At 42.2% G+C, this 23776-nt stretch overlaps 1 protein-coding gene across 1 annotated transcript in view; it reads left to right on the top strand.

The window, feature by feature from the left end:
* Positions 1–842: 842 nt before the first annotated feature.
* The window catches only part of CLYBL (citrate lyase beta like), a 99889-nt gene continuing 76955 nt past the window's right edge, over positions 843–23776 (top strand). Inside the window, exons 1-2 of the mRNA XM_008945935.1 lie at positions 843–946; positions 18472–18661. Of these exons, the coding sequence (XP_008944183.1) occupies positions 843–946; positions 18472–18661 (294 nt within the window). The remainder of the gene's footprint in view (positions 947–18471; positions 18662–23776) is intronic.

The following is a 23776-nucleotide window of genomic DNA, read 5'->3' as shown; positions in this document are numbered from 1 at the left end:
TTCCCTACAGCAGCAGCCAAAAACTCTGGGGCACCTAACAGTCCATCAGCCCGGCAAGAAGTATCTTTAAAAAAAAACCCAAAACCTACTGTGGGATGCTCAAAATATCATCTGGAAAAGACTGGTTTGAATCAAAATGTTCACAAGTGTGAAACAGCTGATTTTTATTTATGCATTTGTTTAATGTATGTCTAAGATATATGTCAGACTTCTGCCCAGTGGGATTTTTGACAGCTGAGTTATTGACCCTTGAAAATGAGAAGTTGTAAGTGAAAAGCTGATATAGTCGTAACTATAGCAACACTGTCAGTGTTCCTGTAATTATTAACTTTTTTCTAATAAAAAAATTAAGAAGCCCTTTCTTTCCTTAAAGAAACCTTTACTGCAAACTGATGATGCCACCGTGGAGATGTGATACGGTGAAACAATGTGTGTCAGTTAGTTACTGAAATGATTGAAGTACTGGGAAAGTATGGGAAAAGAACTAAATTTTCTTGCTTGTGCCAATGAGGCCTGTTGGCTCAAACTGTTCCTACGAGCCAGTGATGGCAGACAGATTTAGCCATCGCTTTGTGCTGTGTAAAGCTGATGGACGGCTACGTTTCTGTGGCTTGTGCAACCCTTCATGCCATGCTGCCTTTAGAGAGCGATGTTTGTACTGAGGCTGCAGGCAGAGATTCAGACATTTTTTTGGAGTTAATTCCCCAGTCTGTGGGGCAGGGTGGTTTAACCGTGAGATGTGTGTGCCTGCTCCCAGCACGGAGGGTGGCAGCGTCTCCCGCGGGTGCAGCCTGACAGGGGATTCGTGGCAGAGCACTGCAGGGTGCCCCGGACGCGACGCGATGCCGCCGGGCTGCCAGAGCCACGCTAGTCTGGACTACACCCTCTCTCTGCTGAGACTTGCCAGAGGTTGCAAACCTTTATCCTGGCTCAATGATAAGCACGTGTAAGATGTATCTCCCTCGTGCCACTTTGGCTGCTTCCCATGCTTTTTTCACAAGTCTTGCTCCATGGTGGTCATCAGCCAAGATGGCATAAGTGGGGCATCTTCAGAAAGTGCCACTGCTGTTCTGGAGTTACCTTCACCCCTGTGGGGACACAGCCAAAGCTCTGGCCTTCTCATCCAAGTGTGGTTTCCCAGGACTGTATGTGTGCATGTCTTGGGTGAATGAATCAAGAGGCGAGGGAAGGACTCTTGTACTCCAACGGGATCTCCTGAGCAGCAGGCTGCTCACAGAACCCTGTTACAGTTTTCTAAGACTTGACAAGTCACTAAAGCTTTTATTATTGTTCTAGAGTTTGTTCACATTTTTTAATCCACCTTCTAACGGGGATAAGAAATGCTCATTATGTATAAAATTTGTGCACCTTAATATTTAATGTGAGCACAGCAAGTATTTAATGCTGTCACAAAAGGTGGCATGTCCTCCATTTTCTTATTTCTTAGAATCCAAACTATTGATAGTACTATATTTAATTGAGTTCTTTAATTGCTTCTGTTAAACAATCAGTTGCTAAGCTTTCCTTAGCCAGGTTTTAGATAATGGCTTTTGTTTTTGCTTAGCCATCTGTCCCTGTATTAATTGTCCTTTTCCCCTACCATCCACCCATAATTTTGGCATACTGGTTCCCGAGGTTGGTCTAAATTCTTTTTGTCTCATTTTCTGTTGTTGGACACCGTTACCTTTAGCATTTCACACATTTAATGGCTGCAGTTCTGGCTACTGAAGGGAGTTCAGTCCCTCACACTGCATCACAGGGAGCTGAAGTTAGTTTATTTTTATGCAGCGTTAAGTGCTGGCAAAACAATGTAGAGGCCTAAATTAAAATGATCACTTATGTGCAGGAAATCAGTGTGTAGGGCAAGTAAAAACATTTTTTTTGCTTTCTCTGCAAAGTGAGGTGACAGGTCACAGTTGGAGAGTTTCAGACTTTCTTCTGGGATAGGCATCAAAGTTCCTGTGTCATTTCCATTCTGCGTGCGGACCCGCCATTGCTTCTACATGGTTTACACAGCTTCTTCCCCAGTCTTTGACTGGGAGGCTCCTGAAACAGGCCCTGGCTCAGGAAGGTGCTGAAGTAAAATTTATTAGAGTGCTCAGACTCTTCACGTTGTGCTCGGCTACCTGGCTGAATCACGATCCCTCTGTCTCCTTTTTGCTTCCTTCTCCTTCCCCATACTCCCCATCCTTGACTCCCCTTTCCACTGTCATCCTCAAAGACTTATGCCAAGCTAACTTTATTTTCCTTAAGTCATATAGTTGGCTGCCCTGAATGAATATGTTTCTCTGTCTCTGATGCTGCATCAAGAGAATCCTTAGTCCCTGCTTTTCATTGATGCTTCCCTCACCAAAATCTCCACTGACGTTGTCTTTTTTTTAAAAAAAAATTACATCCTCGCTTTAACCTTGCTTTTGACCTTGTTTCCTTCTGCAAAGTGAATACTTACCATGGATCCCTTTTTGCATCCCTGGTTAATCGTTTGGCTTCTATTTCGCAGTCTTACCCCTTGTGCATCTCTCCTGCAGTCCGACCCAGTCCTCCCTGGTCTTCTCCCGTGGTGGCTCAGTTAGGGTCACGTCCTGGCACTGTCTGCCCCACGACTTGCACAAAACACTTTCCTCCCTTTGGTGCCCTGGGGCCATCTCACCAAGACTCTATGCATTTGTCACCTCTCTCCTGGGCAATTTGGCCACTCTGTCTTGCTGGGTGGTGGCTGTCCAGGTTCACCTCTCTTGCTTTGACTCACCTGTAGAGCTGCTCGTTGCATGTTGCTTCAGATTTCATGTCTACACTGCCCAGGTCCTGGGTTTTCTTCACCTCATCCCTCTGCCAGACCTGGCTTCTCAAAGCCTACAATTACCCTTTTTTTCTCTTCCTCCTGTAGATGCTTTTTTACTCTTCTTCCTGACTGGTCCTCAAATGTGAGCAGCCTTACCAAAGTCCTCCACCTTCCCTGCATTCAAAAACATCCTGATACTCTTTGTGCTAGGTTAAATGTCAACTCGTTGGTTGCTGGTTTCCAAGCAATGGAAAAGTTGTATTGAGTAATCAAAGTGTATTTTGAATCAAGACATACATGTCTCATTGAGTAACAGAGTAATCACATACTGCAGCCATCTGAAGCCTTATTTGTCTCTCCAGGCTCTTGTATCTTCACTTCTGCATAATTCAGTCGAGGTCTAAAACGTATCTTCTGTTCACTTTCTTTGTAATAGGCAGCATTTTTGCAGAGATTAGAAAATAATACAACAGAGTATTTTAAGACTAGTATATCTAAAACCACATAAAACTTAACTGCTGGTTATTTATTTTTCAAACTAATATAAATTTCTGAGGCATGAATAAATGTACTTACTAATGTTTATAATATCCTTTTTGTGGATTGAAATCTAGCAACATCCTTGAAATGATCAAGTTAGCAGGCATGACTGTTACCATGGTGGGAAAACAATTCGTGTGATATCTGCTTAGGAAAGAAACATAGGCAACATATCTTTAAAAGACCCCGATATAGATTTGTATTTGTTGAAAGGAAAAGCAGCATTTCAAGCCAGATTGCACCAGGGTTTGGTTTTTTTTTTTTTCCTTTGAGCATGCTGAATGCTGTGACTTATCTTGTAGAGCACCATGAATGGACAGCAAATTTCCTCTGAAGAGGTAGGTTTTGTAATACACAGTGAAATAAATTATTTAAACATGGCAGTAGCACTGGCAGTGAAGGTAATTACCTTTCATTTATTCCAAAGCTATACAAACCAGCCTAAACACATATCCATTCAGGTTCAGGTATCTAAGAAGGATGGAAGTCTTCCCAAGGACAAGCCTCTCTTTGCTGTTTCCACAGGGAATTTTGAGTCTGTTTTGCAAAGGGCTCAGTTGTAGTTTTCACAGCCCAGCCTGGGCCCAGGAGCTCTGCTGCCTCAGGAGCTGGGTGCAGAACAGCTCCTAGGATCATTTAGATTGGAAAAGACCCTTGAGACCATCATGGTGAGGGAGTGCCCACCCTTGTCCTGCTCCTCAAAAGGGAAGAAAGAAGTGAGTTATTTCCCCCGCTTTTGCAGTGCAGTTTAATACCTTTGGCTACCACTGTAGGTGGCTATTTTGGCCAAAAAATAATTTTTCTTCTCACCTCCCAACATATCGTGGTAGAGTATTGATGAGGCCTTAAATACCCCCTTTGTCCTCCCAAATCATCTGAGCAGAGAACAGGGATGGAGGTCATCTTCTTACTTTCTTATGGCTAAAGATGTTGAGCACCAAAAGATAGGAGGGCAGGCGTGTGCATTGTGTGGGATACCCGATTCCTTGCTTCCTCGGGCAGGGATCTGGCAGACAGCAGCATGAGGGGCTGAGCTGCTCTGCCTCGCTGAGACACGACTTCAGCCACCAGCAGCTGTAAATCTGCAGGGTCCCACCTGTACTCCCAGGGCCCGCAGGTTGCCCACGGCGCGTGGTTGCGAAGTGTGTGATGCAGGGAGGGCAGGCGTGGCAGAAGCAGGGCCCTGCCCTCGTTCAGCGCTGTGGAGCAGCCTGCGGCCGAGCGTGCGCGGGCTCCCCGCGAGGCCTCGCGCTTCACTGGAGAATTACCGCTCCGAGGCCATTGCTGGAGACGCAGGAAAAGGAAGTTATTCCAGCAGAGAATGAGGAATGTTTGAGACTGAATGTTGTGGAAAAAATAGTTCTAGTATTTCTTGGATTTATGGAAGATAATTCTTTTTGCCACTTTGCATTGTTACATGCTGCTGTTGTACTGTGCCACACGGGGTCTGTTCATACACATGGCTGTGTACACATATGTGCATAAAGAAATAAATTGTATATGTAGATAAGTATACAGGCATATAAATAAATAAATGTAGTCATGCACACTTACAAGTACATGTTCACCTCCAGCTATCGTGGTTGCAACCGTACAGAAGACTTTACCTTCAAGAGTGGGACATTGTACTGTCTGTCCAGTGTCTCAAGTGGTCAGGAAGGCAGTTTCTCAGTTTATTGATAATGATGTATTTGTGCTGACTTTTAAGAAGTAAGATTTTGTTCTTGCTTACATTCAGACTTAGTAAGGTTATTAGTTTGCATTTTCTCCTTTAAACTCAGATGACCCAAAAAAGGAGGAAGGGCTTTGCCTGGCAGACGTATTCTCGAGAAGAAAGTGGATATGCCACAGTTTTTTCCCAGAACATCTGATGCTAATCTCTGACAAAAAATCTTGCCTTTGCTGAGACATTAGCTCAACTAAACTCTTACACAGGCAGATAAAAATTGAAACGTTCATGACATTCTTCCCATCGGCAAGGAAACAGATGATGACAAACAAGGGGGCAATGTGAGACTGAAACTGATACTTTGAACTATCCAAATTCCATCTATATAATCCCAAATTTGAGAGAGGCATTTTGTTTCTTAATACGAGTACAGATTAATGGCACACTCTGCAGAATTAAAACATATCTCAATGACATTGTTTCATCTTTGTATTAAAGTGTATCTAAGATGATACACAAAAAAATTGGGCAGATCCAGTAATGGAATATTTTTTTTCTCTTTATTCATTATGGGATAAAAGACGTGTCATCTATCTAATTATCTAATTTCCTTAAGTCTGAACATGTATTCATGACAGGTTGTTAAAGAAGACTTCCAAAGGAAAACCAAATGATGGCTTTACATATTTTCACAGGGAGGTTTTTTTCCCACAAAGTCGTGTATCAATGGGTTCAAAGAGTCTGTATGTTGTTCAGTTTTTATACATATGTGGAGTGATATAACACGTAGAGAAACACAGCTGCTCATTAAAATGTCATACAAACTGTTACATAGAAGCAGAGCTAATCCTGTTTCTCCTTATAAATTTATCTTCATGTAATCCAGGACTTCTGCTTATCTATAATGTATCGTCATTATGAACCAAAAGCCATTTTCTTTATTTGTGGAGGCTGCAAGGGAGGCAGTGTATTTTTCTCCTTCACACAGCCTGTGTCAAGAATTCAGAGAAAAGAATCCTCACTCTTAAAATGTGTGCTCGGCAAACCCTCTTCCTGCCTTTCTCTTCCCCCTCAGCCATGTCCAAATCTTCCCACTAGGCAGCCATTAGGGACAGGGGTGTTTTCTAAAATTGGGGTGTAAGGGACCGATGATGATGATGATGTGTGTTGCAGTGCAGTGAGGTAGGAAATCCACATTTAGCAAAACTAAGGTGTTTGGGGTAAGGGGACATCATATGGAACAAGGCTTTTGGGGAGGAGAGCAACTTTGTCTCTTGAGCTTGACCTAAGTTTCAGCTGGCATTTTTGTGTGCTCACTGGCCACAGTAAATATATGCTATAGCAACCGTAACCACACAAGTAATCTCACCTGGCAAATACAGATAAGGAATTCCCACAGAGCGCCTGGTAATACGAGCACTTGCACTTTCACAGAGCAAAGCCCATCAGGTGCTCTCAGTGTCCCCAGAGGGGCTGCTAGCTGATAATTTGACTTTTTTTTTCAAAAATAAAATCATATTATCATATTGTTTTGCAGAGAAGTTGATTTTCACCCTGTCTCTCTTCCACTCCTGATGATGATTGTTTAAGGTGCCCTCGTTGGTGACTGACTGACCATCAAGTGGCATGGGACTTACGAGGTGGGGGATCCGCAGTGAGGACCTGGGGAACATGATTTTATGGCAGGTTTCTAAATCCCCTGGGATGTGGCAAAGCTGATCTGATGAGTTCTATGAAAAAATGTTTAGGTAATTAAATTGTATAAGTCGCTTAGAAATGGGGTTTTCTATAGCAGGCTTCTGCATTTAGCATTAAAATGTGTCCCTTGGCCAACATTTTTCCTCCATCACATGTTCATATAATCTGCTCTGGTGGATCTGGCACCTTTATGGTTTTTGAGCTTGCCTACACAGCAAAGTTCATTCTCAGTAAGATGGGCTGTGATGATATGTCCTATGTGTCCCTCTGGATTAACTCTCCACCATGGACACCCCCAGGTGGGTGTCATCTCCTCCAAGCCTGCTCACCTCCTTAAAGAACTGCTTCAGTCAGGAGGAGAGTTATGGCTGAACCCCTCCTCGGAGAGTGCACCCGGGGCTCTGCCCATGTGCTCCAAATATGCGCCCGTGGGCGTGGTAGCACCCAACCTACCAGCTCAGCAGGGTGAGGGGTTTGTCCCTTTCAGGGTAGCTAAAGGTTGAATGCTGATCACTCACTAAGGGGCACTAAGTGGCTAGAGGGGTGCTGAGCCTGAAGAGACTAGTGGGCATTAAATTTATCATTTTTAGTGTACTGACCTTACAGTTTTGGAGGGTGGCTGCCGAGTTAGGAATTGGCATAACTGTTTCCATGCAATAAAAACATCCTTCAGCTGCCTATGTGGAAGATCAAAATGAATTGACAACTGTCACCTTCTTATCATGAGTTTCACAATATTTGGTATTTCCTTTAAGCCCAGCTTCCTAAAATATCACCTTTAATTATTTTTTTTAAATTTAAAGAGAATTTCTGGCTTTGACTGTTGCAAGGTTATTTTGTTGAAAATACAAAGCCAGGGACACAAGAACCAAAAAATAATACTTCATTGTGCACTTTAAAAACATTGGCATTTTTAATGCATCACGTTGTTCAGAATTTTTTGAATTCTTGGTGTTGTTAGCAAACAAAAAAGGAAGAGTTTTTTTCCCAAGAGATTTATGGAATAATGAGTAGATGCAGGATAAATGAAGAAAATGTGGGTGTTTCATTTTTGTCTGCACAAAAGCAGTAATAATGTTAATTCTTGTAACATACTGTAAAAGGCAGAAGAAAAAGGAAATTTTATTATTGGATAACGAAACTTTGCCAAGTGTTTTTTTACCAGAGATCGACAAAGTTGTGCAGTCTCCATGAGGCTGTTTAATCCCAGCACTGCTGCTAGTTTTGAACGTTTTAACTTTGGGTAATTGAACAGCGACACAGTTAAAAGCATGAAAATATAGAAGTCAGAATTTTGGGGCATTCCTTGCTATCTTTTGAAATTAATAAAATAAGATCTGCTATTCAGCTGATTTTGTTCTCAAAGGAAATAGGGCTGAGCTTATAATTGTTACTACCACAATTGTCATAGGAAGATTCCTACATTTTGCTCACATTGAGTAGCGACAGCGGCACGGAAAATTCATTTGATCTTATATAATGTTTCATGGTTAATAAGATTTACATATGACATTTTTGTATGATTAAAAGTGCTGGAATTTCATTGCAGTAGGCATTAGCTCCTGTGATTGAAGTTAAGGGAGTTTTTTCTTTTTTAATAGCTAATCAAGAGTTTAACTGCCTCTGGGGCATTTTAAGAAAATGTTATACTGTACTTAACGAACATTACGCTACAAATAAGAGCGATATTCCTGTAATTAAAACAGTCTGGATATTGCTTAATGAATGTTTTTCTTATCTTAATGTATAGGCAGTAAGGATTCATATAGTTGCATTTATTAACTTGTGGAGTTAGTTAAAAAGCTGGTTAAAACAGTAAGTCCATATCAGCTCAATATAAAATGCTTATGTAGGGATTTCATTGCTCTTATAAATCTACTAGTTAAAAAATAAACACAGATGCTCATTTGTGCCATCCTGAGCACATACTTCAGGGTAGTATTTCTGCCAGTGGACATTTCTAAAGTTAAGTTTTGCCTGGAGCACTGCAGGATTTGTAGGTGTTCTTCTTTATCTTCCATTTAGGAAGTATTTTTAAATTTTCACCAGGCTGGGGTTCAAAAGCAGAGAGCGGTTCCTTTTCAATTAGTGTAGCTACACTTGCTGCTGGACTAATAACATTGTGCATTCGTTCTTTTTTTCTGTCATATTGCATCAGCTTTGATGTAATTACAAGGGGATTTTTATGTAATTGCAGTGCATTTTAGTTTTATAGTTCTGTTCTTCAGCAGTTTCATATTTACTAATTACTTGCTAAATTGTTCTTCACTGCTCAGCTATTTGGCACAGAAACCATTCTGAGTAAGTTCAGTTTAATACAAAATACTTCTTCTACGTAATAATTCTTCTACTTCATTCTTCTACAGAATAGTGATTGGCTAAACACAAATTATGTTTTGCTTTTAATCTTATTCTGAAAATATCATGCAAATTGTTTTTTTTCCCCCAGCTCAGATTGAGCATCTTTATATTGTTTAAAAGATATTCACCAGCTGTATTGCATCTGCATGCATCTAAGTCTCAATTTTGCACAAGTCTCTGTGCCCAAACGTGAAAATAGCATGTATAGCCTAAGAACACATGGAAATGGAACAGTTTCATAATCCAAAATTAATCCACGGTCCTGCAGGCACTTAAGCATGTGGTTAATTTAAAGTGTTTGACTAGTCCTTTTGATTTCTCTGGGCTAAGTACATGCTTGAGTGGGTTTACAGGAACAATCTCAAAGTGCAGAGAAGACTGCAGTATTGTTTTGTTTTTCCTAAGTAGTAAAAATGTCTGTGCTTTATTTAGTGCTATAATTTGCGTACATTTCTAAGTATAGGAAGCATTGAGCTGTTTGGCTAAGTGTAGACTGCTGTAAATTGCAAATTGAGGTAAAATATGGCCTATTTAGTGAAAAATTCTGAAAAGTATGAAGGGAACCTCCGTTGGAAATATACCCCCACCACAACCAAAAATTAGAAGGATGACAATTTGTCATAAAAAATCAGAAATTCTGAAATATACAAAGTGGGTGACAAATTTCTGCTTTCTCAAGACTTCTGCAACATCGGTATATTGACACTCAGTTAATTTCCTTCTGTTAAATATTCTTAGGCACATATTTAGTGTAATTTTATTTTAACTCAGACGTAAATCAGAACTATTTTAAGGACTGTTTTCCTCCTCTCACGCTGTGCAGGTATTGATATCTAACCTGCGTAAGCTCTGGAGAACATAGTGGCTCTGTGTTACTGCAAGGTCATTTAACAGGCAGGAATGGCACTTTATTGATTCTGGCTTTATCAAGTGCCTGTTTCTTATTTTACATATAACTCATTAGCAGCCTGCTCCTAAACTACTGGGTAGGCTTTGGCTGTCTGGGACTCGGGCTGTAATCACAGTAATTAGCGCTGAATTTTTGAATCCTGGTCCCGATCTTGACCTTGCAGCATTCAGCCAACGCGCACACAGCTGGACCGATGGTGGGAGCTGCAAGAGCTTGGAGATGCTCCCTGTGTCCTGGTGTGGGCACCAGTGAAGAGGGAAGAGAGGAGAAGCGGGGAAAAGCATGTTCAGTGAGAAAAGAGATTCTGTCCAAACTTTTTTATCAATTTTTTGTGTATGTGTACACAGAGAAGTGGGTGGGTGCAGTGTCAGTGTGTGTGAAAATGGTGGGGCAGCATTAGGGGGGAGGGAAGTGCCAGGTGGTGAGCCAGGGCAGGGGATTGGAAGAGGCAACTGTGATTTTGCAGTGACATAAAGAATCTCCTCAAAGTTCAACTTTTCTGCAGAGGCCATCAACATGGATTTAAATGCAACCATTACAGATGCGTGCTTTTTGTATATTCACTTCCTAAGACAGAGTTTGGCATGGAATGCTCCAGGACAGCTTGTTGGTGATGTGTGCCTGATCCTCCTCCTGAACTGGAAGATGCTTGACCCCAGAAGCTGTGCTTTTTCTTTTGTGAGCACACTTGCTGCATGTTGGTTTGTACACAACACTGATAGACCAAAAAACATCATACACTGATGTCATATATTCAAACCGATCTCTTACTTCTCATGCACATCTTAAAAAAAGATAATTTATGTTTGTATCAATGTGGTATCAAATCTTCATCTTCACTGTGGGATGTTTTAGTTACTTAAAGTGTGTTGTAGTTTTTTGTCACAGCTGTTACTTGTAATTCTGTAAAAAATATGCAATGCACCAGCTTCTGTTGGGAAAACATAGCTAAGCAAAATTTTACAAAATCTCTTTACAGTGTTGTAGATTCAAAAAATGCAACACAGAGGCAACATTAGTTAAATACACTAAAGTGCTTAAAATTTACTTACAGAAATTGAAACTACAGAGCTGTTTATATTTAGTGTTTGTGTTTATTTATGTATCTTGATATTCAGGAAAATGGAGAAATGAATAGTTTTAACTACCCCTTCCCTTAGTTAATGTGGCAAAGTGAACGTGTCACAGACAAACAATGCTTTTGCATTGCCCTGCAGTGATGTGGGTAAGCAGCAGAAAGCATCCCAAGGAGCCAGAAACTCTACTAATAGTAAAAGCAAAGCGAGGCACAGCTCAGCACAGGAACACTTTATGGGCTTGACAAGTTATTCAGAGTTATCCATGCCGCAAGGAAGGGAGCGAACCCTCGACTGTGTGTCACGTATGTTAAAGCTCCCCAAGACAGGACACCAATTAACCTTGGATGATAGCAAACACACACACACAGGCTGCCCGAGAGAAGCAGCCTGTTGCCATTAGTAGGAAGCAGCAGCCCTTGTCACTCTGAGCCATTATTTAAATCTCTTTTAAAATTCCCTTATTAAACTGAAGAGCCGTAGCACTCTCCTCTTCCTCACAAATGGACTATTTTCGCTGCTGTAAAAGTGATACTAGAAGCCAGTGATCCTTTTTTTTTTCTTTTCTTTTTCTTATCCTTGCTGTCTAATTTGGCCATTTTGAACTGAGAAGAAAAAAAAAAAAAACTCATCTTCAGTCAAAGCAGTTCAAAGCATGGTGGAGCTCCGAGTGAACCAAAACAACAGGGTCAAATGTAGTTGAAAGAACATGGTGGGGTAAATAAAAGGTCTTTTTTTTTTTTTTTAGTGCTGGTGGGAGGAGAAAGTTTAGTTAACTATTTAACCTATGATAGCCTTTTATCATTTTATGGCTTAGGGAGCTGTGATTGTAAGCCTTTGTCAGTAAGTTCCCAGTTTGTATTTGATTTTTCCTCTGGTGTCCAGTTATATGGCTTACATCAGTTTACTGGAGAGAGGAAAAAATTATAAATAGCGACATATTCTTCTTAAAATGACTTGCCAGCAACTTTGAATTCAGTACTGAGTTTCCATTTAAACTCTAAACTGCTCTCTTCTGCTCGCACTTTTCTGCATCGTGGGCTTTTATGATCAGCAGGTCTCTCCTGCCACCTCATTTTTTTTGCTGTAGTGCAATGGGTCCCGATCTGTTGGAACAAGCCCTTGTGAAAGGTCACTTGGGAGCCCCCTTTCCATTCCTCCCCTCTACAGTTTTTCCAGCAGGCAACCTCTCTCAGGGGAGCAACTCCCTCCAATCTGTCCCTTTTGATATCCAAAGCTGGTTGTTACGAGGGTTAAATTTCTTAATTCACTGAGGTTTAGCGAGCACTTCCTCAGCCCACAGCTCTCAGTCGCCGCGGCTGGGTGCAGACTCTCAGGCTCCCGAAGGATGCTCTGAAAGCCTTAGGTTTTTTTTTTCTTTCACCTTCTTCAAACCTGAGGAATGGGAGCCAATTTTATATAGACCTCTGTAAGTCCCATCAGCTTGAGGGGAATTAATCTCCATGTTACATCAGTGTGAGATCTTACCACTCTTACTGGGGGAGTTTAAAATCAGACAAAGCCTCTTCCAGGGCATTTTGCCTGGGAAGCAAAGCTGCTTGTCAAGAGATCTCAAACCATAGAGCTGGTGGCTTCTGCCTGCCCTGGCAAGGGGTTAGGTTTGGGGGGTTTCTTAATTAGTTTTTGGAAGGTCAGGGAAATGACCTTAGTGGATCTGGAACAAAGGAAGAAATCAAAATGTAAAGCAGAGTGTTTGATATGTTGATAACCCCTCAGTTTTAATTTTAGCATAATTGGATCAGAGTTAGTGGCAGTTGTTAGGTTAAGTACCTTCCCAAAGTTCTAGCTTTATTCAGAAGTAAATATCATAGCTCTTCTCTTTTAACCTAAGTATTTTTGTTTCTTTTTTTTTTTTTTTTCCTTCCCCCAAAGAAGAGCTGCTTGGTTTACCCCGGATTCATTTCCACTAGGAAAGCGCTAAGATTTCAGGAACGTGTATTCTGATGGTAAAGCTTGTGACATGAGCTTTTGTTTCCCATGTGAGGAAGCGTTAGCATTTTTTCACATGTTAACTTTTTAACAATTGCAAGGAATTTCTTTTCCTTGAAAACTGTCGTCCCTTTCTTTTTCCTCCCCTTTTCTCTCCTTGATATTTTTATTTCCCTTTTATATGGAGACTTGTAGATTTTGTCACTTCAAACGTTAGCTGTTCCTCCTCTTTTCTTTCGCTTTACAATACACACTAGGAGATTTTTTTTTTTTTTGCATATTCCTCCCCTTTCTCTGTGAGATATTGTAGTTGACCAAATTTAAAACACTACAGTATTTAGCATCCCCACAGTGCCATTTTAAGTATTTGGACCTGGAAAATGCCCCAAGCAATAACTACCTGAATTGCTTTTAATTACACAATATAGCTGCATCATTTTACTTCAGATTCTTTTTGATTGATGCTGTAAGGCAATTGTAACCATGGATGATGGGATTAAGTGCCTCTTGAAGTGACTTTAGCTTCTTGTGGGAACAAAGGGAAAGAAGAGAACACTTAGTCCCTTTTTGAGTGAACAGCCTTTTTTCACTTGCTATATAAAGAAATACAATTAACAAACATTATCCCCAGAGGTGAATTGAAATGTACATGCAGACAATAACGGCTCTTGACTGCAATTAGACATATATGATCCGAGGTATTTTGGCCATTCATTAGTGCTAATTGTTTGAGAAACAAGCCCAGAGAACAAATGATTAAAATGTTAGTGCCATAACCAGGATTATTAGCATGTGTGATAAAATACATGCGCCGCAGCTGTACCAATAAAACTCTCTGGCGAGTTGCTTTCATTCGATAAATACTCAGCTCGGCTGCAAGCCCTTCGTATTTGCACAGGGCCTGCTGATGTTTATAACAAACAACTTATATCTTCTTTTCTTAATTAGAAAGAATTACTATGCAAATTGCAGGGCTTTGTAATTTCGTAGAAGTTTCCTTTGTCTTTGGCAGATTACTTGCGTGCTGTTGTGAGCTACTCCCTAGTAAATTTGATATAGGAAAGCCATTATATGTACTCTGGGGCTTGGGGTTTTTTTGCACATATCAGAGAAATGATTCGTAGGAGATTTTGCTACATTAGCTGAGTTGTGGTCCTGGGTCACTTCTGTCCTCCTGCCACATCACCGCAGATAGCCAGGATTATGGTTAATGTGCGCTTAACGTGCATACAGCTCACAAATACACACTGTGGAAACTGTCCAGCTTTTTCAGTGGTTTTATTCAAATGCCCAAACGTGTCATTTGGAAACGTTTGCCAAAGACTGTAGAAGGGGAGATTTGGCCTGTTGAGCAATGGATATTTTTCCATGTGTTAGGCAGATTACGGTGTAGCGTCGCTTCCAGGGATGGTTCGATCTATCAAATAAACACGGAGCAGAGGCACAGGTTAAAGTGCTGATCCTGAAAATCACTCGTGGGAGCACTTGGCTTTGTGAGCTATGTATTGTTGGCTCCGATGAGGCTGTGCAGGTGTATGCAGTTAAATATATGTGTGAGTACGAGCAACACTGGAATGTGAAAATGCCGTTTACAGCAGGGAAATGTGTATCATTTGGGGTAATTTCACTGGGTGCAGCCAAACTCTATGGCTGCCATTGCAAAGTGCAATTTCTCTTAGTAACCAAAAAGGTTTTGTTTTCTCCTTCCTGAGGATGAACTATTTGCTCTTGGGTGAAACAGTTCTCAGAGGATCACAAGTAACTTTTACATATTTGATGAAGACTTTAGTGGAGTGTTGTGTTTGCTGAAGAAATTTCATTTCATTTCTAAGACCCAAAAGCATCCAGCATGCTGCTAGATGCTATGAATGAAAATATGCTGCTGTAAAACAATTTAATGAGCATTACCCAATAGCCTCATCCTTGTTTTAACTTACAGTGCTTAAAGGAAGAAACATTGTCTTAGCAAATTCGCTTGGCTTACATCCATGTGTTTAGTTTAAAGCATAGGCAAGCTTAGTTTGAATCATTAAAATACTTGCAGTCAGGAAATGTGTTTTCTTCCGCTTTGTGGCTTGGAGTTAACAATATAATTGAGATTGCAGTGCTGTGTGGGGGTTTTTGTCCTAAAAAAGTAACTACTGGGGATGTTTTTATTCTATCAAAATAACAGAAGTCGAGATAATTGGCATCGTGTTTCCTAACTGAGTATCTGACTGCTCATATGCATAGCACCCTGGGCCTTCCCACTGTTTAAAAATCATCTATAGGCAAATAGATTTCTTAATAAATACACTTCTTCCTCTACATTTCATTTTATCATAAAATATAAAACATGACTATGCAAGGAAAATGCACAGTGAGAACAAAAGATGATTTTTTAAAGAGTATAGGTCAAAATAATAGCATATGAAAACATTGAATGCAGCCACACCTAAGCATACTTGTGGGACAGTCTTATTTCACACATACATTTCTAGAGCTCTTTGTTTTGAAAGGAGAAGGGTGTTGTGCTGGCCCCGACACCAGTTCCTCCAACACGTTTTTTTTTTTCTGGCCATACCAATTTTTTCATACTCTTGAAAAAATGATCATGTCTTCAGCTTGCTAAAATGCTCCATATGACATAATTTCACACATTGGCAGTATATTTTATAGTTAGCTGTGTCCTGATAAACCTGTGTTTTGGGCCTGTGTGGCTACAAAGTTGATTAGCTGAGGAGGAGATACCAATAGTCACCAGGCAATAGTATTTCTAACGTGAAGCCTGTTCAGTGCTGGCATTTTAAAAGATTAAGTCTACTACTTCTTCAGAGTAAGGTGGTCTGCTAGGGATGCCATACTTCTCCCCCGTCTAAACAAAAGTTCAGAGACCTCAGTGGTGACACCTGACGAAATCTGCTCTGCAGGTAGTGATGCATTTACCTGCACCACGGTACGGGCGGTTGTGCGTGGTGTGTGGAGCAGAGCTGCCTTTGTGGAGCAGTGAGAGGGAAACTGGCTGGTCAAAGAGCCCTTGGTTTGGTGGCAACTCGACTGAAATCCTGGGAAAAGTGTGACAGGAGACACATTTCATCTCAGCACGTTCTGAGGTTGTAGTGTTAGCCACGTCTGTGGGTCCCTGGCGGGTTGTAGGCTGGGTGAGAGGCAGTCATTAGGGGGCTTCAGGGGCTGCGTGGCTCTAGGCTGGAGTTAACTGTTAATGGGCTGAGCTCTTTGACTCCTTTGTGCGTTTGGGAACCACAGCGTCAAAACCATCAGAGAAAGAAAATAGAAACTAATCACTTTTGGCCCATCATATGTGTTCAGTGAAGGACTGCAGACTTCTTCACTGACCTCTGTGTCATGCTGAAAAAGGGCCCTCCTCTTTCCATTCAAAATAAACCATTCTTCCACCTCCTCCTTGCTCTCCCAAAGTGTGCTACTGCAAGAGAATGGGATTAAGTGGGTTTAACTAACAGCCACTTGAGTTGCCACAAGTTGTCTTACCATCCCCACTTCAATATGAAGCAAGGAACATGAAGTAGAGCGTACTTAGGAGAGACTCAGCAGATCTCAGTTGCATGTCTGCAGGTGTTGTCTGCACTTCCACCACCTAACTCTTGAAGCTGTTGCAGTTAGAGATTAAGAAGATTCATTAACAAGAGTAGCATTGGCACTTGTGGTAAAATAACGTGTCCTTTCTGTTTAACTGCAAAGCTGCCCCATTTCTTAGGCTGAATTAAGCATTGCCAGGCATATTACAAAGAAGAGTCTGGCATCAGGTTTTTGTGGGCTTGTAAAGCGTGTCCACCCAGGACATGCAGAGACACGGCAGAGGAGATGGTGGAATAGTTGTCCTTTCCAATTTAGTTTATTGAGACAAAATGTGATAAAAGCTTTCTTCGTATTTTTAATGTGAGACATGATTATATTCCACCTTCAGGGTGCACAGTCTAGTGGAAGAGAGGGTTCCTCAGTGGGGTTTGCTTGGAAAGGCAAGTATCATAGTGGTCCATCAGCAGTACACAATGTTGGCTGTGATTTAGATAGATGGACTGAACCTGTTTCCAGGTGTTTGAGAGGGTTAGTCATGTTCGCTTTGAAGAAAACCCACATGCATGTGTAGCCATGTGTCATCCAAGTGTAGCAACTTGGGGAGTGTTATTAAGAGGGGCACAGGAAAATGCCTGGGTCCCTGACATGATGCGATAATGACATGTTCAGCATGGTGCTAGAAAAGCTTTGCATTATTCAAAGTGCTGAATAATATACATGATAATGCGTAATGGTGTTATATGGTAGGATTATTTTGTGGCATAAGTGACTTGTGCTCTGAGTATGGAGGCAAATTGTATTATTTTGTCCTCATTTTTGATGTAGCAGAATAGGCCAGGGGGTACAGCGTGAGATGGGGAGGAACAGGAGCAGGCAAGGGTTGGGGTTTTTTTGGAAGGCCATGAAACACAGTAGCACCCTCTGCAATTTATTTCTCTATGCTTGTAATTATGGAACAAAGCAAGCTCCCTGCTGCACTGGAGGACAGCCTCCCCCGGCAGTCCCCCCGCCTCCAGGTGCACCAGCCCAGCTCAGGCCTGGGGCGGGCTGGCTGCTCCCCTGCTGGGGGTGCCAGCACGGGGTGGAGACCGCCGCAAAGCTGACGCCGAGGTGCCATACGGGTGCCAGCCCCCCGAGCCACGTGGCACCACAGGCTCACACCTGCCCTGAAGCGTGGTGCACAAAGCAGTTATAAATTTTAAAAGCCATCACAGCCAACAACCTGCTGATGACGCTGGTGGGTTTGTGAGTGTTGTGGATAGGAATCTGTGCTGTGGATCTGGAGGTCTGAAGGGCTTCTGAGAGGGCATGGTTGAGATTACTGAGGTTCCACACTACACGGGGTTTTCCTTCCTGTTTTCCTTGGTTCCCTATCCATCCGTTTTGCTTATTTAAAATTTGCATGCAAATATGCTTGTTAATATAATGCTAAGGTCGCAAAATCAACTCAGCAGCCCCATGTTTATTTTAGCCAACGCCCCTGCTTCATTCACAGCATGCCGTCCAGCTCCTGGAGCAAACGTGGCAGATGCCAGGTATCAGCCCCCTCTGTAAAGCAGCCCTGCTCTGTTCCCAGCACAGCCTCCATCCTCTGGAGGAGTCCCATGACAGGGGGAAAAGCAGCCACCACCTTTCTGTATTTAACCCTCGCCACAGTGGGCAGAACGGGCAGCATAATTAAGGCTGCACAGACAACCTCAGCCCTGGCACTACTTCAGTTCTGAGTGAGAAGTCTGCAACTTCTGTTGAACACAGTAGTTTTGAGTTTTATACCGTAATTAACTGTAATACTAATATCTCCCTAACTTAACTCTCCTAAGGAAAAACAAAACAAATCAAACCCAACCCTGAACTAGCCACTTACTAGCTAGAAACTCTTCTCTTTTAAAATACAGTCAAGTATTTACAGCATTGTAGTCGAGTCTAATTTCAACAATATCCTTCACAGGGTGGATTCTCTTCTGCCAGCTGGTGTTCCTAAGCTTAGTTACCGCTTTGCATCATCTCACAAGTACGTTCCCAGACGAGCTGTGCTGTATGTACCTGCAGATGATGAAAAGAAGATACGAAAAATCCCGTCACTGAATGTAGATTGTGCGGTGCTGGACTGTGAAGATGGTGTGGCTCTGAACAGAAAGGTAATTAAAAATTATCTGTGTGATATAATCAGCGCTAGAGAGAGCTTGTGGGAAAACATTGCCTTTGCCTGGGGGAACTGACAACTAGAGAGACAAAGATAAAACTTAGGATATACAAAGTACTGTAAGAGTGATAGGCTTGTGAAGGTGCTGGGAAATTCTGCCTACCCAGAATGGGGAGATCCCGTGTGAGTAAGTGGAGAGGGAGTTTTGAAGGAATTACAGAGCTGGATGTAAGCTCTCATCACAGAAGAGCAGGAGATACTGTTAGTATTCCTATGTATTTCTTAGGGAAAAGGAGGAAATGGTTGATGAGAAGAGAAGCAGGAAAGGAAGAGTTACTTCAGAATCATTAAGGAGGTGGGGTGTTGTTGAAAGAACATCTTCAGTTTGTGAACAAAATGGCATGGGTTTGGGTTTGAGCCTTGGGGTGTTTAGAAAGATTTACTTCCTGAGCTTTTTGGAAGAAATGCTGTTAGGGATGTTTTTGCATGAATTTAGAACCTGAGTGTAGCAGGGTCTTGAGGACAGTTTGGATTGAAGGAACTGCAGGACAGCAGGGATGGAGAGCAGAGTGGGAGATAGATGTAGATGTGTTGAGTACCAATGCCAAGTTGTCATTGGTACTGAATTGTGAGAGAAGAGAGAATGATCCAGCATGCATTCTATTTTGCTTGCAAGCATATTTTTTAAATCTATGAAAATAACCATTTTAAAGTGTTTTACACCTTAGAATCATAGAATCATTTAGTCTGGAAAAGACCTTTAAGATCACTGAATTCAAACATAAACCTAACACAGCCAAGTTCACCATCTTAATCAATGTGTATGAGAAACTGGTACAGATGTTTCTTAGTGACAGCTAGTTCTGAACAGGAACATAAGTTTGCCATCCCATCATTTTCATGTTTGTCAGTTTTCCTATCCATATTACAATTCTTCAAACTACAGCAAACAGGCTTTAGGGTTTGAGTATGAATGTGTTGTCCAGGAAGTTATGAAAACAGGTTTGAAAATTTTCCTGTGTCATCTGAAAAATGTGGATGAATTTTTTTTCTTTTATGCTTCTTGGGATTTAATGCTTTCTAGAAGGATGCTCTTGGATAGTGCTCTCTTTAACCTTCAGCTCTTTACAGGTATGTTGGAAAGAAGTTTACAAAGTCTGCATGTATCTATTTTAGTTCTGAAAAGTGAAAATAGCATTGCTGAATGTTCATGTGTACTGCTGAATACAGTTGGAAAACATTTTCCAGTTGCTAAAATTCCGTGTGGAAGACTAAGATTTTATCTGCTGTCACAGTGAATTAGTATTGTTTAGGTCATGTATGGGAGGGTACTGCCATAAGATGACACAAGATGTAATTGTCTATTAAACTGTAGTATTTTTAGGTGCAGCTTAATTATATCAAACAAATAATTTATAACAGAAGTGTCTATTTGTAATAGAGGATGACAGCAAAACAACATTATATGATCAAGATGACAGAGCTGATAGTATTAATTTCTAAAGGGTGGTAAAATTCCAGCTCTGTTGAAGTGAAGGGGAGTTATGCCACAGGGAGTAAGATTTCAAAGAAATTAGTGGGAAAATCTGTAGAAGGAACTTGAGACGACAGATGAGCCCCTGCCTGAGCCCAAATGCAAAAAGGATGCAAACAGGAGGTAGAAGTGGGGACAGGCTACCAAAGAGCAACACAGAAGTGTGGTCCGAGCATGTAGGAGCAGAATGAGGAAAGTCAAAGGTTGGCTGGCATCAAAGCTGGTGAGGGATGGGCAGGACAACAAGAATGGCTGCTACGAGTGCATCAGCGGCAGAAATGAGAAGGAAAACCAAGGAAAGTGTGGACTCACTGCTCCATGAAGCCTCAAGTTTTACTGTCAGAATCTGCTTTCAGGCCTTCTAGGTCATCTCCTGGAAGCAAAACTTGGGGGAAGGAGGTAGCAGCCACAGTAGGGAAGGATGGAATTAGGATCTATTTAAACAAGCTGGTCCATGTGATCAGACAGGACACGCTGGAGGCCAGTGAGAGAGCTGGCAGGTGCCATCCTGAAGATGCTGTCTGTCATCATTGGAAAGCTGGGGTTCCTGATGCCTGGAGAAAGGCTAATGTTACAGCCAGCATCAGGAAGAGTAGAACTGTGGGCCCATTAACCTCAAATTAGTCTTCAGGAGACTGGTATTGCTGGTTCTCATGAAAGGTACTTTAGGACCTAGCCAAGGACCTAACCAGAATGGACTGATCAGGAGCAAACTGCCTGCCAAATCTGATTGCCTTCTTTGGATAAATGGCTTCCTTTGACTATGAGAGCTGAGTAGATGTTATCTACCTTGACTTCAGCAAGACTTCTGACATGATCTCCTGTAATATCCTGGTAATCAGCCTGAGAAAAAATGGACTGGATCAATAGACTATAGGGTGGATGGCCATGTTGCAGGAATTGGGTGGTCCATGCTATGTGCCTCTGTGGGGGCCAATACTGTTTAACTTCTTTACTAGTAGTCTGGTTGATGGGATGGAGTGCATTCTCAGCAGGTTCCGGCTGAAGCCAAACTGGGGTACAGCTGATTTGCTGCAGGGCACAGCTGCCCTTCCTTTACAGCTGGAGGAACAACTTGACAGAAATGTTATCGAGTCCAACAAAAGTGAAACCCAGCACTGGGCTGGGATAACCCCGCACACCAGTACAGGCTGGGACTGTGACTCCCTGGGGCAGCTCTGCCAAAAAGGCCCCAGTGCTGTTTTACAAGCTGAGAGGGTCAGCTGTGTGCCCTTGCAACAAGGATGGCTAACCAACTCCAGGGCTGTGCTGGCATGGGTGCAGCCAGCAGGTCCACAAAAGGGGTCTCTCCACTGGGCTTCGGAGGGTCTTCCAGGGAGGGCAAGTTGTGCCCGACTCTGGACCCTAGGATGAGAAAGGGACACACCAATGAGAGGGAGCCCAGGAAGGGTCACCAAGGTGGTCATGGCGCAGGAGGAGACGCTGAGGAGATGGGTTTGTTCATCCTGGAGAAGAGACAGTTGAGTTAAGCCTGGATGGAGGCTTTGCTGCCTGAGGGGAGCTGGATGGGTGGCAGAGCCAGGCTCTTCTCAGAGCTGTTCAGCAACAGGGCAAGAGCAATGGCCACAGGTTGCATGAGGGGAGATGCTGACTGGAAATGAGAGGAAAGTCTTCCCTGTGCAGGTGGTCAAACACTGGAAGAGGTTGTCCAGAGCAGTGGTGCATCCTCCCTCCGTGGGGGTGTTCAGTCCTTGGCCAGATGAAGCAGTGAGCGATGGCTGGTGTAAAGCAGGAGTCAGCCCTGCTTTGAGGAGGCAGATGGATGAGTTGGTCTCCTGAGGTGCCTTCCAACCCGAAGCAGACAGTGTGGTTGCATGAGCTAGTAGCAAGGCATAATTCAAAGTGATTGGAAGGTTGAATTGCCTTTTTAGATCTGCCACAGATGCTCAGGAATACTTTGAGTCTTAGGTTCTGTGAATGTGAAACTGAAATTATTATTGCTCTTGCAGCTTAATTTATTAATGTTTATGAGGTGTTTGGAGACTTTGTGTGAGAGACATGTCAAGAATAGGCACTGGAGTACAGTATTCAGTGGCCTGTTGCAAATGGGTCATCTCAAACTGAGAAAAAAAATCCACCGAGAAACACAGCAACACCAAATCTGTCCTTTAACCATTGTTCTGAAAGCAAATGGTACTGATGAATTTGACTATTTATTGCCATGTTTTATATCACTAAAATTGCTACTTAGGGATTTTTTTTGAAACTGCTGCAGAAATGTTTGGTTTGGGGAAAATGAGGATGTGGTTGAAGGTTCACAGTGCCTTGGGCCAAACGTACTTATCTACAGGAAGCCTTCACATATGGCAAGAAGTTCGCAAGGAGAAAATTTCTCAGCAAATTTTCTGAGGCGAACCAGTGGGAAGAAATGGATAAAAAGTGAAGTTACCTGAAGTTACCCTACCCTGCAAGTAGGGTGAGAGCTGATCATGGTGTGAGTAGTACACATGGGGCCTTTGCAGCCCCTTTGGGACTGGACAGAACTGTGGGAAGTCTTCAAAACCTCAGAAGAGGGTAGCTGATAGGAATATATCCCAGTGCTGCTGAAAATTTCAGCCACTTTTTACAAAGTTAGCTTTAGTTTTACTGACCATATGCTACTAGTCATGCTGACCTCAGATCCTGGTTGGGGCTTTACATGCTGTTTTTAGAGGTTCAAATGCAGAATGTTACATGGTGTGGACTGTCAGCTGCCTCTCCAGGTGTCTACTCTGTAAGACATTGGGAATTTCTATGACAGCAGTTTAGTTTCAGGCTGAGGGAAGAACTGATTGTTACGAAAGGGAAATGACTTTCCCTGAGCTACTACCCACAGATGAAGCTAGGAGCAATTCCCCACTGATGTACATGTAAAGTTTCTCCAGTGTTGCTATACACTTTAAAGAAATGACTCAGAATGACTGGTTTGGTGATATTTTAAGTGAACAGTTCAAGCAGAAATTCTATAAAATTAGAAATAATACAGATTGCAGTGTTATATTGCAAATGCATCACAGTCTAGAGACTTTTTGTGAAATGTTACAAAAATAACCCGTATCTATTTTAGTGCTTCACAGGAGAAGGCCTGGATAGTCTTTCATTTTAATTGTAAAAAAACCAAAAGATAAAAAAGGTAGCTACATCAATGTGCTGACCAAATCATATAAGCCAGTAAGCTGAAGTGCGTGGTATGCCCCTGAGAGGTCTCTGCCTGAAGATATCTCAAGGGCTCTCAGCCAAGCCAGCCCTCCCTGGTGCAGCTTTCTCTGCAGAGTTGTGTTACTCATTGTGTTTCCATGCCAAGTGGACCTGTTATCAGGTGGAAAAGTTTCCTCCTCCTGTTGGAGAAAGGAAGATTTCCATACCAGTACTTTCATTTTCCAAGGGCAGAGTGGGCTGAGATGCCATTGTTAGTTCCCCTGGGTCTTGTAAGGTTACCACCCTTACAACGGAGTTTTCTAAACCATAGTGTTTTCCAGCAGCATTCATCCAGTCTTCAGTGCTGTTATTTGTCAGAGCATTCAGGAGGTGTTAGCTGGCCAGGTCAGCCTAGCAAAAGACCAGCTGAGGCTGCTA

Source organism: Merops nubicus, unplaced genomic scaffold (assembly GCF_000691845.1).
Source record: "Merops nubicus isolate BGI_N331 unplaced genomic scaffold, ASM69184v1 scaffold13550, whole genome shotgun sequence".
NCBI classification, from domain to species: domain Eukaryota; kingdom Metazoa; phylum Chordata; class Aves; order Coraciiformes; family Meropidae; genus Merops; species Merops nubicus.
Note: the sequence above shows the minus strand (reverse complement) of the source record. Positions and strands in the feature narration are given on the sequence as shown.